Source organism: Vicia villosa, linkage group LG4, assembly GCF_029867415.1.
Source record: "Vicia villosa cultivar HV-30 ecotype Madison, WI linkage group LG4, Vvil1.0, whole genome shotgun sequence".
NCBI lineage: Eukaryota > Viridiplantae > Streptophyta > Magnoliopsida > Fabales > Fabaceae > Vicia > Vicia villosa.
Genome location: NC_081183.1, coordinates 188,265,799 through 188,280,510, shown reverse-complemented (window position 1 = coordinate 188,280,510; position 14,712 = coordinate 188,265,799). Strand labels below are relative to the sequence as shown.

Here is a 14,712-nt window from a genome sequence, read left to right as displayed (position 1 = left end):
TTAACGTATAAGACTAACAAGTAAACGTTTCCATTATTAAAAATTGTAGGTGTTACCTCTACTGAGAAGACTTATTTTGTCGGGTTTGCGTTTCTAGAGTGCGAAAAAGAGGACAACTTTGCTTGGGCTTTAGAGGTGTGTCGGGAAATGTTGATGGACCAATAATAAATGTCAAAAGGCATTGTTACCAATTGCGATACCACTTTAATGAATTCGGTTGCAAAAGTATTTTCTAATTCTTATGCATTACTTTGTAGGTATCACATTACAAAGAATGTGAGAAGTTGGGTTAAACCCGCGGTATGGACAAAACAGATATAGGTCGAAGATGGAAAAATGGTCAAGGCGGACGTTATAATGGAAAAAAGTATGAATGCATTGAATGTAATAATAAATGCTTTTACAAAAGAGTTATATGCTGATGATGTTATACATTTCAGGAAGGTGTGAAAGAAATATCCCACTTTATAAAAATATGTTGAAAGTACAATTTTGGGCTAGGTTAAGGAGAAGATTGTCTTTGCTTCGATCGATCAGGTTAGACACCTTGGAAATATAACAACAAACTGAGTTGAGTCTGCTTATGCTTCTTTGAAGAATTGGTTGGGAAATAGACAGGGTGATTTGTGAACAAATTGGGATTATGTGAACCAAATGATACAAAACCAACATAATGAGATACAAACATCATTTGGTTGTAGTATTACAGTGTTGGAACACAGGTTCAAAGACAACACTCTATATTCTCAGTTGGTCGGCAACATATCTCGATCAGTTATAAATTATATTTTTCACGTAGTCAAAAGAGATGATAATGTAGGTTCCGATAGCTCACAGTGTGGTTGCACACTTGTAAAACCTATACGAATGGACGAAGTCTGAACTCATTAGAAAAGGCTCAGTTTTGATGATGATGATGTCATAAAAGACGGTAAATTGAATATCTCTATCTTGATTGAATGGGAAGCGATACAAGAAAGGTTTTTGAAAGTCGATGACAACATGAAACTCCACATCAAAGAACAATTAAGGAAGATTGATTTCCGGAGACCACATACTTGAAATCACCATCTTGGCCGGTAAAAACAAAAGAAACGCCTAAAAAGGTTAAACCTACACCGAGTGACAATTCAATGATGCGGAGTTTGTCATATTTTGAACACATTGGCAAACTTTTTCCCGATTCACCAACTCCGAAATCTCATAAAGGTGTTTTCAAAGGAGCTCGCATTAGCAAATCATGTCTTCACCGCCTCCCCTAAACAACCCATTCATTAAGAAGATGTTGATTTTAATGCACAAATACATTGAATGAATCTTCAATGTAGCAACTATAACTGCGATTTTCGAGTTATTCTGCTTTGTTCAGTAAAGGAGATGATGATTGCACACTTGTCCACCATACTCTTATCCAAGAGTAGGGGGACAATAAAGAACCATACACACAATTATACGGGAATAAAGAAAATCTTGAAGCAATTTATCACTCTCTTGTTCCTTGCGTTAGTGGACCTGCACCGAATGATAAATGGACGCGCTTCCCTGAAATGGCCATCTCATAGCAAGTGCGTATGAAAGGGTGTGTATTGATCTTACAAGATACGATTTCTCAGAAACTTTTTTTCAATGCGCACTGCTCCACCTCCAAATCCAAATGATCGTATTATCTGTGTTGGGTGCGTTTCAAAACTGCGGCATTTTGTTCAACTTTATTTGAAACTGTGATGCCCTATACCATTTACATCACTGGAGTGAATAGCTCATTATACAACCAAAGCTAAGACTTGGTCGGGCCAATTTATTAAAAGGATGCAAGAGTTCACCAAAATGAACAAGAGTGAAAGATAAATAAATAAATAAAAGTCAAAGGAGTACTACCAATCAGGGCCGACCCTATGGGTGTGCGAGGAGTACCACCGCACAGGGCCTCCAAATGTTAAGGGCCTAAAAATTAGTTGGTTGGATTAATATAAATATAAAGTTAAATAATATATTAGGCTTGTGCCGATTTATATCATTATTTTCTATATGGCCGCGCAGTTAAGAGTATTATATTTGTTCTGCCACCTTGCGGGTTCGAATCTTGGCTTCAAAATTGTATATATTTTTTCATTTTTCATCTATTTTGAAATATATTATAGACAGACAATCCACTTGATCAATTCATTTCCTTTATTATATAAATAAATATGAATATAAATTATTGAAGTAAATCTCTTATAACTTAAAAATCTTTTAAAATTTATTTTATTTAAATTTCTTTATTTTTAAATAATAAAATTTTAGAAAATGTTATAATTAAAAAATGGGTTAATAGTAATTCACCCCTGTAATATTAGCGAATTTTGCTTTTCCCCCCTCCCCACCTTTTGGCAACGGTTTTTTCAAAAAAACCGTTGCCAAAACCTGCCTTTGGCAACGGTAGGGGGGTAAACCGAAACACGCTCATATTACAGGGGGTAAACAACTATTAACCCTTAAAAAATTAAAGATTTATTATTATTTGTTTATGATGAAATGTTGTATAATATTATTTGTAGCTATTGTTTTCCTTCGTAATAATGTTTTAAATTTTAGTAAATTTAGTATTATTTTTTTACTTAAAATATTTTTAAATAAAATAAAGGGTTAAATATGTTTTTAGTCCCTATAAAATTATCCAAAATGACTTTTAGTCCCTATAAAAAAATATTGACTTTTAGTCCTTATAAAATTACTTTTGCACTCAGTTTTAGTCCCTGTAGAGAGACCAAAACTGAGTGCAAAAGTAATTTTATAGGGACTAAAAGTTTATATATTTTTTATAGGGACTAAAAGCCAAAATTGCGATATTTATAGAGACCAAAAACATATTTAACCCTAAAATAAATTAGAAAATTAAGTAATTTGATTTAAAATATTTTTAAACACATTCTAGCATAACTTTCTTACAAAGCTTTTTCACTAATATAGATTTTCATTGTGAATTGGCACGATAAATAAATTTGTCACCTTGAAAAATCAAGTAATACTCTTTTATTATATAATTTCATATTGTTCATTATTTATTAATTAAAACACATTGTTATTAACATTGTTGAAAATTTTCAAAGAATTATTAAATTTCATTGAAAATGATATGATTTTTTTATAAATCCAAGATTGTAGAAGAAGAAAAATGCGAAAATTTAATCTTCAATGAACCAAATTTCTATACAGTATTTATATCAATTTTTTACATATGTAATTTTATTTACAATTTAAATAAAATATGATTTATTTATCTATTGTGTTTTTATCTATTTGGAGCCTAATTTTAAAATAGATATGGCCTCTAAATTATTTGGGTCGGTCCTGCCACCAATAGTTGTTGATTTGGACTACGATAAGTGTTTCGGTTCATTTTAATAGTTATTTATCAATTTTTTGTAAGTGACATTGTATTAATGTGTTATGATTAATGTGTTATGATGTCTAATATATACATTTGGAAGTTTGTCAAAAAAAATTATGTATTGATTACATGTTTTTGTCCTTTTCTATTTCTATTATGTTCTATTTCATACTAAAACATAATACACTAGAATGAACATCATTTGACATGTTAGAAATGTTTACATTATTGGCATTCACTATCAAGAGATTTTAAGATCACTGAGTACAAATCTTTTGAAGATCTGTAATAAACACTGGAGGAACTTCTACCATATGGAGACAATCGCAAAATTGTGAAGATCGAGTACCGCTCCGTTGACAAAGAAAGGAAGCTTGAGTTCAGCAACTATGAGCTGAAGAAGGCTGCTGATTTAAGGACTATGTGAAGAACCTTTTTCCGTTTAGAATCAAAAGTTTCAATCGAGTTGGATGTGACTGTTTAGAGATTTGTTGATGATATTATCAAGATGTTACAACGTCCACCTAGATATTGAAGTGTAATGTTTGATATATGTTAAAATCTATTATGTATTGTTGATTTTATGATATCAATGTTAATTTTATTTTATCAACATGTTTTTTGTTTTTGTTTTTTTGCTTCTGCTTCGTAATATTCTAGAAATATACTTTTGAAATTTTTACGAATATATATCTCCGGAATAATTATCTCATCAATAACTTTTTGGCACGTCTGAAAATACATCTCTAGAATCTGAGAGCATAATAGTATTTTTCGCATCTGGGAACAGGGCCGGCCCTGTGCATGTGCATGAAGTGCTACAGCACAGGGCCTCAAATTTTGGGAGGCCCCAAATTTTTGAAAGGTCCTATTTTTCCCAAAAATATTAGTCAAAATAAATAAAATGTTATAATAAAAATTTAATAAATAAAAAAATGCTATGATAAAAACACAATACATACAAAAATTGAGATAAATCAAAACTTAAAAAGTTATAATTAACTTTATCATTGATTAATACATAATTGTTTTTTTTGTGTCTTTTAATTATTTTAATTATATTTATATTTAAAATTTGAACCTATTTTTAAAATTAGAACGGGGACATATACGTTGATTGGACTGACTCTGTCTGAAAACATAATAATGTTTTTGCGGTGTGTTAGAGACTTATGGAGTGCGTTAAGAAATTCCGTTAGTCATGTATAGCCCAAATGACACTAGCTTTCTTCTATATTATAGCCCAAATGACACTAGCCCACTTCTGTTGTATAGCTTTTCAGTAATGAATGTAAAGATATTCAAATAACTTTGTTTTATATTACAATTTACGACATCAATTAAAATGAAAAAAAAAATTATTAAGTGATATAGCTCAAGTAGACACTAGTAAACTCCAATTAAAAACGAATAAACAACCTGAATTCAAATCCTGGCATAAATAATACTTAGCACCAACAAGTAAATATTCATCACTTTGGCAATTTAATATTTATCCTATTTAATATTTAATTTCCAAAGTTTTAATTAGAGTGACCATCAAATAAATATTTAGAACACTAATTAAAATTACAAAGAAGTTAAAGTAAAACCATTTTATTTATTTGCCGAAGTGGCAAAACACCGGAAACATGACAACATTGCAATATCCAACACCATTGTGTTTCATCCAACCCAATGATAAAACCACACACATATATTAATTATTTTATATCAAGATACTTTCTTAATCATAACATGATACTTGCTTATAAATCAATGGATACCATCATTGGGTTGTCACCTTTATCAAGCACAAATGTCTTAGAAATTTTCTTTGATGGTGTCACAATATCCACATTATATGTTCCATAAAACCCTCTAAAGTTGAATTGACCTAGCTCATCAACATGACCATGACTATGAGATAGCCACTCTTGTTTCAAAGCTAGAAACCTTTTACCAGCTTCATTAATATCACCTTCTGCATTAACCAAATGTGCATTATCTCTACTCATAAACAACTCCCAGAATCCCCACAACATTATCCCTTCAACAGCAGGGTGAGCCAAAGCTTCTCGTAGCATAACTTCAAGATCATCACCTCTCACATATTCATTCGCAGAAGACACGTCAAGTTCAGTAAACCATATCGGTAATCCAAGAATACCTAATTTATCAAGCGAAGAGCAAACAATAGGCCCAACTGGGTTATCAATATGACCTTGAATTCCAATTCCGCCAACTGGCGCACCTTGGTCTTGCAAATCAAGAATGTGTTGAGTGTATTTATTTGGACACGATTTTGTGTCGCATCCGTCTTCAATATGATAATCATTCACAAACAATGTAGCTGATGAATCGAGTTGGTTTGCAGTTTTGAACATGTTTGCCCTTATATCTTTGCCTAATCTATCTTGGTAAAATGAACCATGCAGCATTTCATTGTTAACATCGTAGTGGCTGAACTTACCCTTGTAACGAGTTAAAAGACTGGTTAAACGGTTTTGAACTGCCGTCATCAAATCATTATTATTCAGTGACTTAATCCATGGTTGAACGGTTTGTTCCACTTCCCAGAAGATGCAGTGTCCACGAGTTTCTATCTTGTACTTTTCACACAAGCTTAAAAGATCATCAGCGTCTTTGTAATTTAAATTCCCTTGTTGTGCCTCAGTCCAATACCACTTCAACTCATTCGCAAACACAGCCCAGTTGAAGTGTTTCACAAGGAAGTTGACAAAATCTTCATTGTCTATGTTTGATCGGCTAATACATGTTCCAATCGGGAAATCATTTCGTGTTTGCCTAACTTGCACCGTCGTGTTAACGTAACTGCTAGCATCTAGCCCAGAGAATTTTAGGACCACATCACGCTTCCGGATCTGCAGTTTGGGGAAATAGATCTTAATAATGGAAATTATCACATAAAAATAGAATAAAAATTAGAAATCACCTTGTCTGTCTGCATCTTTAAATATCTAAACCTTGCACGTCGATCAACGGCGAAAATTTGAAGTCCAGCAACCATTAAATCTACACCAGAAGCAGGACCTTGGATATAAACCATAAGCTTTGATGGTTGCTTTTCAATTCTAAAGGATCCACCAATTTCATGCCACTGCTTATCCGAAACCTCGGTCTGTCCTCCATTGATCCACTGGTCGTCAGCACCAAGGGCAACATTCACATTCTGCGGCCCACTTGAACCAGAACCAATCCGGACCCAAGCAGATACTTGGTAAGTCAAAAAAAGCTTCACTTTGTCAGTGATAACCTGAGCAGGACCATTCCAAGTTTGTGTTCTATTCGTTACATGTATGTAGCGACCACTTAGGAGTTCGTGAGGTCCAAGAGAATCTCTTGCCATTGGTGGAACTATATGAGGAGAACCGGTTTTAACATTTAAAGTGCAGCTACCAAGGGGAAACCAACCTTTGGTGTCATCAGATAGATTGCTGTTCTCAATTATATTAAGCCCGAAAATAACATTCTGCAGATTAAAATAAATTATCAGCTGCTTAAAAAACTTACAAAATCAACGTTACATCCAAAGCTTACTAAAGATTTGTTTGAGTCGACTTATTTGAACTTATCTATCGGGAACAATTTATGACATGTCCATAAGTTATTTTTAGCATATTTTCATATAAGCTCTCCATGATAACTTATGAAAAAACCTATAGCTTAAATGAAAACAGTTTTATCCTTTGTTATAAAATAGCATATAGATAAGCACTTATATGATAAACACTTATGCTGCAAGCGCTTAAATAAGCTGTTTATCCAATAAGAGTTTACAGCAAAAGCTATATTCTTAAGCAATGGATGTGCAAATCAAAATTTTCAGGAATAACATTAATAATAACAAACAAGATTGATCTTTGCATAAAGGCTCGGCTATATTTTCCGTTCGTTGATGACTGCTTACAAAAATCTTTACAGCAATTTTACTAATGTGATTTAGAGAAAATGCATCGAAAGTCGAACCTTTGCATTTGGTGGTATAGAAGGAGGTGTTTTAGCAGCATGCTTTACAACCAAACTATTAACAAGAATGTCAGTGCCAGAAGGAGGGCCCTCTAAATAAAGGACCACTTTTGATGGAGAACCATTTAGAAGAAATTTTCCCTGCAGTGTCACCCAATCTGTATCTGTTGCCTGTACACTTTAGAACACACCAGAATTGTTCAGAAACTACCATAAATGTTAAGGAAGTTTTCGATTATCTCTAATGAATAAAGTTCATGGCTGAATCATACTATATCAAGTGACTTTTTGTTATGTACTAATGTTTATCAAAATTTCAAGAATAATAAACAGGAAAATTACACGCTCGGGAGCCTATCTAAAATTCACGGCTGAATCAGACGATTTATTGGTAAAAAATATTTGGCATTGGCAGTGTTTATGAATTAAATCTAAAGATTTTTGTAAAGACTTACTTTGCAATGCCTATATACTGTTCTCGGTAATCTGGTGTTTGAACCCACAAAGTAGCTCGAACATCGGCACTAGTGACATTGTTGCCATATATCCGAACCAAAGCAGTGATTTCATAGGCCAATTTGCGCTGCACGCGTCCAGTTATCTCCTGCTGAATTCCGTTCCAGGCTTGTGTTCGTTCTGTTGCGCGTGCAAACAATTTCCCAGACTTTGGAACAATTCTACCATCTGCCATGGAATCATTCAACACAATCTTGCAGCCTCTTCCAGACCAATTATTCAGGCCATCCTCAAATTGAGGATTTATTATGATGTTTTCATCTCCAGTAGAAACACATCCTACTGTGCTTAAGGTCTTTCGAAATAAGAGAAAACGGTACACAAGTTAGTGTGAAACCATCATAGACTAATAACCAATGCACACGAATGTAGAATTGCGTAAATAAATAACAGTATTTGAAATTCGTAATTTCATTCATGATATACATTGTTATTTGGACTGGAGCAATTGATCTCTACTGATCTTATAAGCAAGTCAACTCCAGGAGCAGGTCCTTCCAAATAAAATATAATCCGGTCGGGCTTAGTAGACAGTGAAAACGTTCCTTCCAACTTTTCCCAGCTACCCTTTATAACAGAAGTACTGTAGAAAACAATGGTAAACATGTAAGTGGATTTTCCTTAATATCCAAAAAACAAAATGTAGTTAAAGTAAACAACAACTTCTTTTATACCTTCCAATGAACAAATATTGTGTATCTGAACCTTGATATTCTAGTTTCAGTGTAGCTTTTACATCAGCAGATTCCTGAGAAAGGCCAGGGCCAGACACTCCAACAAAAGCCGAAATTGTGTAAGTGGAACCAACCAAAATTTTGTCGGTGATATTTTGCTCAAGACCCTGCCAGCATTCCTTCCGGTCAGTGATAACAGCATAATTACGATCTGACTCCATCGAAATTCCAGCTTGATCGCATGCTTTGGCTGAAATTACATAGCCTTTGCAAGAATTGGGATGCCAAGAGTTGAGCCCATCAGAGAAGTCATGATTCAGCAAAATATTATCAGCATTGCTCCCACTTGGGTTAGAAATGTTTCCTGCCATTATCTAACAACATAACAAAATCACTACTAAAGGCGATCTATAAAGCACTGATACAAACACGAACACTACAATTATTAAATGTAACTGCACGTGTCAAAGAGACTTTCAATTTAAAATGTCAGTATTATAAAGTATGATATAATGTATCTTATCCATATATAGTTTAAAAATATTCATTATTCAAGGAACCTAAAAATAAACTTTTTCTTATAATAAGGATCCGAGAAAAGTATTTAGCGAACATCTTAATTTATGAATAATGTTCAATCATACTAACAAGCATTTCAACAAACATGTTAGCTACAACTATAAAAGAAAGAAAAAATAACTGACAAGGGTAAATAAGTAACAAACCTGAGACTGAGATTTCTTAAGCTTCGGTTTAGAGTGAAAATTTGATACACAACATGTAAAGAACCTCTTCATTAATCATATATATACACCACTCTCTCACCTAGCAAATTTGCGAGTAAAGCCAACGGAAAATTGAGGGACCAACCAGAAAATTTTCTTCCAATTTCATAATCAAAATTTGGAATTAAGTTAATTTTATAATCGATTATCATTCAAAACTTAGGGATCATTGATTTTTCTTGTATACTTTTTTTAGGGTTTGTTTCTGTTCTTTTTTGCTTTACCTTGCAGATTAGTGATGCTTGAATTGAAATGAAAGGTTAAGGAATGATTCTTTGGTTCCTTGATTTAAAGAATTGATTAACTTTGAAATTGGATTGATTTTGTGTGAGACTTAGAGTGCAAGATTTTGAAATGTTAGGTGGAAATGACTTTTCAATCTGTATATAATATATTATCATTGTGGGATTTGAAAAATATACACTACATTTTCAATTTCCTACGTATTGGAATGGAATGGAATTGAATTTCAGACATTGGAGCTATGAGAGTGCAACTAGTCAAAGAAACAAACTCTTGAGTGCTTTTGTAAATTCAGAGGAAAATAATAATAATAATAATAATAATAATAATAATAATAATAATAATAATAATAATAATAATAATAATAATAATAATAATAATAATAATAATAATAATAATAATAATAATAATAATAATAATAATATTAATAATAATAATAATAAGTGTTTTTTTCTCTAAATAATAATAATAAATTTCGAATTTGGGATTCACTTTTTCTTACTAGGCTTTTGTAGTTCCTGACAAATGTTTTTGAAGACCCTTTTTCTATGATAAAATCACCAGAAAATGTTGTACGCAAGTAGCTAGTTGGTTACTGTCTCAAGTATTCCCGTATGAGTAAAAATTACACCGAATAATCGATCATCCGTTAGGGATAGTGATCATCAATATTTTTATTTTTAAAAGTAGTTTTCTTTCCATGTTTTTTGTATGTTTTATTTGCATTTTACTGCCAAAAATGGGTATTTTCACTATGCTTCAATTATAGAGCATTTGGCACTGACTGTTGAAGAGAAGAAAAAGTATAAGAGGAGCGACAGAGGAATGACAGTTGACCCATCATGACAAGGAAGAACAATTGTTATGGGAACAAGGAAAAACAAGAACTCGGCACGTGAAGCCATGAAAGGCATCCAGTCACCATTTATGACGTCTGTCATGGATCCATACTCTGTGATTTTCACTTTCATTTCATGTGTTAGTTAACTTTTTCTATAGATCTAGCACGTTAAAGCCAAGACATGCAACCCGTCAACAACCATGACGCCCGTCATGGCTCTTAAATTCCATGTTTTAGTTGGTTTTCCTTGGTTGTTTCTTGCAATTTTACACGTCCATTATCGCACTCAACTACCGATTAGTGCCAAAATAAGCATATAAAATGTACTATAACATAGGGAAATGGGCCCAAGTATCTTTAGATAAGAATTGCTCTTTTTTTCATAGTTTTATGCAAGTTTGAAGCTTTCTTTGAATTTCGTTGTTGTCATCTTTGTCTCCTATTCTATGGAAACAAGGTCTCACTTGAAGCACTCTTATTATTATTATTATTGATATTCATTGCATTGTCAGATTATTTTCTTGCTTTTACCATGTATGTTCATATATCTATACCATGTTATCATTAGCAATGTTTGAGTAAATTCTTTAGCGTCTGAAACATGAGGACTGTTGTACCGACAGGCCTCGTGCGAATTATATGAGTATTAATTGTAACAAGAATACAAATTTTGTTTTATAATTTCTCTTTTAAAAGGAAATATGTTCGCTATGAAATTAGAAACGCAAGAATATCGTTTATGCGTCGAAATGGCGTAAATGATATGTGATTTAGAAAATCAAGGAATTAGTTTTGAGATTATGAAAGCAACTCTAAGCTAATTGAGAGATAACTTTTATTTTGTAAAAGATCTCTAAGCTTGCAAATCATGCTGAAAAAGTTGACGATTGGCAGTTTTAGAATTCGGAGACACGGCAACGAAAGTGGGCGTTACCACTAGTTTTAGTATCTTCTACTAAAATCATAATGCTTGTTACGATCAATACGACAATTAGTATCAATGAATTTGGGGGACAAGAATCATAGTCTTGGAATCTCATTTTTATTATCAAGAAAATCAAATATTTTACATATTCTGCACAAGCAAATTTCTTATCTCATACCCTTACATAAACATATATATGATAGACAACAGTAATTGATCTGGGGACGGTAACTCTTTTTTACAACTTCGATATTGTTATATACTTCCCACGTATCACCTAGTCAATAATATAATTTGTAATGTCTCATAATCGATTATTAGGGTTGACAATTGATTAGTAACAATATAATATGTAAACTTTCCATATTTACACTAGATAATTGATAATACATATGGCATAATTGATTATGAACATTAAAAATCTCAATGATCATTTTACTTTTTGAGCTATATTTTATCCTATATAAATAATGAGCATTAAAAATCCCAATGATCGTTTTACTTTTGAGCTATATTTTCTCTTATATAAGGAGGGCGCCTCCTCACTATTTCTCACACCAGAATTTAATTTATAATCTCTCTCTCTCTCTCATTCATTTTTTTCACTAAAAGTTGACTTAGAGGAGAGGATCAGGCCAAGAGATCGTTCGAACCTCTATAAATCCTTGTGCAATCTCTCTTAACTATCTCTTTTTACTTTTAGTCATTTACTTTTCTTTATTTTTGCATCCTTCCCTTTTTTGCTGCTTTTATCTCTATTTTTAACTATAATAACACAAACTATTGTTTTAAGTAAATGGATTTTAATTTAATCAAGATATTTAAATACCACAATTTAACCTCCTTCTTGTGCTTGAAGTCACTTGTTCAACAATAATCCATTATACCTTAGGGTTAATCGATTATGAAGTGCAAAATTTGAAACTTAGATTTCAAGCAACTTCTAATCGATTAGACCTATATGTTATTCGATTATGTGGTCTATTTTCAACCTTCTTGCTCTTTTTGGGACTTAGCATGTGTTCTGGGCCGGCCAAAGGCCCAAATAGATGAGTCCTAAGGTATAAAAGTCATTTCACACGGAAAGCAAGATACATTTTCTTATCTCCATTTTCTACTACACTCATATTGAATCTTGAACTGACTTGGGTATTGGGAGTGCTAACCTTGCAGAGCCACTCCCGCACCGCCGTATAGGAGATCAATACCACAAGGTCAAGATTCCAAATTCACTAATCACATTCAATCCTGGTTCTAAAATTGAACATTGGCACCATCTATGGGAATCGACTTTTTATTCCTACGTTATTCATGATTTCATGTCTACTCTTCAGTTCTCCATTTTGTAACCTTTTCAGGTCACCAAATTGAGAGCATTAAGAATCGAACATGAACATTCATCGTGTTTGATCCGATCGAGCATCGTTTCAGCTTCAATTCATGTGAAACTTCCATGAATGGATCATCTTAGATCCAAATTCAAATCTCTATCAAAATTTTCGAAGAATGAAGGTAATTACTTCTAATATCCTATCAAAGGTTTGTAATCAACCTCCTAATCGTGTTTATCTTTAATTATCTATCATCGACTCGATCTTTTCCATAGAGACTTCTGGCGTATATCTGTGACGAACGTACCTTTTCTAGAAGATGAAGAACATCTAAGCGAGTGGCGAAGATTGTATCGCACTGGAATTACTAGATCACAAAGGAAGAAACTTAACTCCAAACACAAAGTTATTTATAGTCTAAGTAGTTATCATCATGAATTGTATTGTACACCGTTGCAGCATAAAATACAAGATATTCCAGTTTTATTCTATCACACTTTATTGTAATCACTAAGATCCACTATGCTCATGTACTCGGTGGAAATCATTTGCTAAAACACTTATTCCTTCTAGTGCGTTGATAAGTCACTAAAATTGGAAATCCAAGTGCACGAAGATGTTTTAAGGACGGGGAAATTTCACAAATCGTAGGTACAGACCTACCAGTGAGCATGGAAGTTTCTACCTTTGCAAAAATCATTCCAAAATATTTCGTAGATTGTAAGAGAGAATACACAAGGTTATGATACTCATAATTGGATATCATTTGGATACAGGATATCGGAGAGAATACATAAGGTTATGATACTCATAATTGACCTTAGGCATCCATCTAAAACTAACTTTGAGATACTTCTGCAAAGGACCTCATCAGCCAAACTAAAAAGCATATGTGAAAGAGGGTCACCTTGATTGACACCTCTCCCACACTTGAAGTTTCTATGAGAGGCTCCATTGATGTTACTGATAGGTGGGATGAAGATAATATAGAGTGGATCCACTAATAAAACTGTGCCAAAACCAAACCACTTCAGCACTTTGAGATGAAAGTCCTAGTTCAGGGTATCAAAGGCCTTATTCACATCCACTTTAATTGCTAAATTACCACCAAAACACTTTTTGTCCAAGATATTAAATGCTTCAGAAGTCAAACATATATAGTCTTTGATGTTTCTCCCTCTTATGAATCTCTTCTACTATTTAGAAAGTAGGATGCGCTAGAGACTAACAAATATGTCGGCCAAGATCTTAGTGATTATTTTAAACTTGAAGTTACACATAGAAATTGGTCTAAATTTATCAATTATAAATGCATATTTTATTTTGGGCAGGAGGATGACAAAGATAATATTGAAGTTCGGAAGTATCCATCATGATGCGAAGAATTGTAACATTGCATTACAAACATCATATTTGATAATTCTCCAATAAATTTGGTAAAGTAATCCTCCAAAGTCATCAGTGTCAAGTAAATTGTCCTTATTTAGGTTAAACACTACGTCATGAATCTCTTTTATGGAAAGGATTGTTAGAACAAGATTTGTTCTGATCAATATTCTTAGTTTTGATGATAACAAGGATATGAATTTTGTGTGAGGTAATGTGGTACTCTAATACATTGCAAATTCCCTTTCAGGAAATATATAAAGAGTATGCACAAATCAGCGCTCAGAAGCTTTGTCTCAGAAGGTTCAGCATGCAACATCAGAACATGGTCTGGCAAGACATCAGAAGATGGTCAAGGCAGAATCAGAACATGGGTCTATGGAAGCATCAGAAGAACTTGAGCTCAGAAGCAGAAGCACTGAAGCTCTCATGGTATCACGCTCAGAAGCACTTCAAGGTCAGAAGACAAGAAGATGCTATGCACCAAGCTGTTTGACTCTGATGATATTCAAACGTTTTATTCACAAACATCAGATCAGAAGAAAGTACAGGTGGCATGCTACGCTGACTGACAAAAGGAACGTTGGAAGCTATTAAAGGCAACGTCAGTAGACACAGCGTGAACAAGGCTCGAGGTAGTTGACAAAAGCGTGAAACATTAAATGCAAT

General features: G+C 33.2%; 1 protein-coding gene across 1 annotated transcript; it reads right to left on the bottom strand.

Annotated features, from left to right (window-relative positions):
- Positions 1-4,807: 4,807 nt before the first annotated feature.
- On the bottom strand, positions 4,808-9,703 carry LOC131596434 (endo-1,4-beta-xylanase 1-like). The gene is made up of 7 exons (XM_058869080.1): positions 9,258-9,703; positions 8,533-8,906; positions 8,285-8,441; positions 7,798-8,153; positions 7,343-7,520; positions 6,309-6,845; positions 4,808-6,237 (listed from the first exon to the last, which is right to left on the bottom strand). The coding sequence occupies exons 1-7, from the start codon at positions 9,327-9,329 to the stop codon at positions 5,122-5,124; spliced, it is 2,790 nt and encodes a 929-aa protein (XP_058725063.1). The 5' UTR covers positions 9,330-9,703; the 3' UTR covers positions 4,808-5,121.
- Between the last annotated feature and the right edge of the window lie 5,009 nt (positions 9,704-14,712).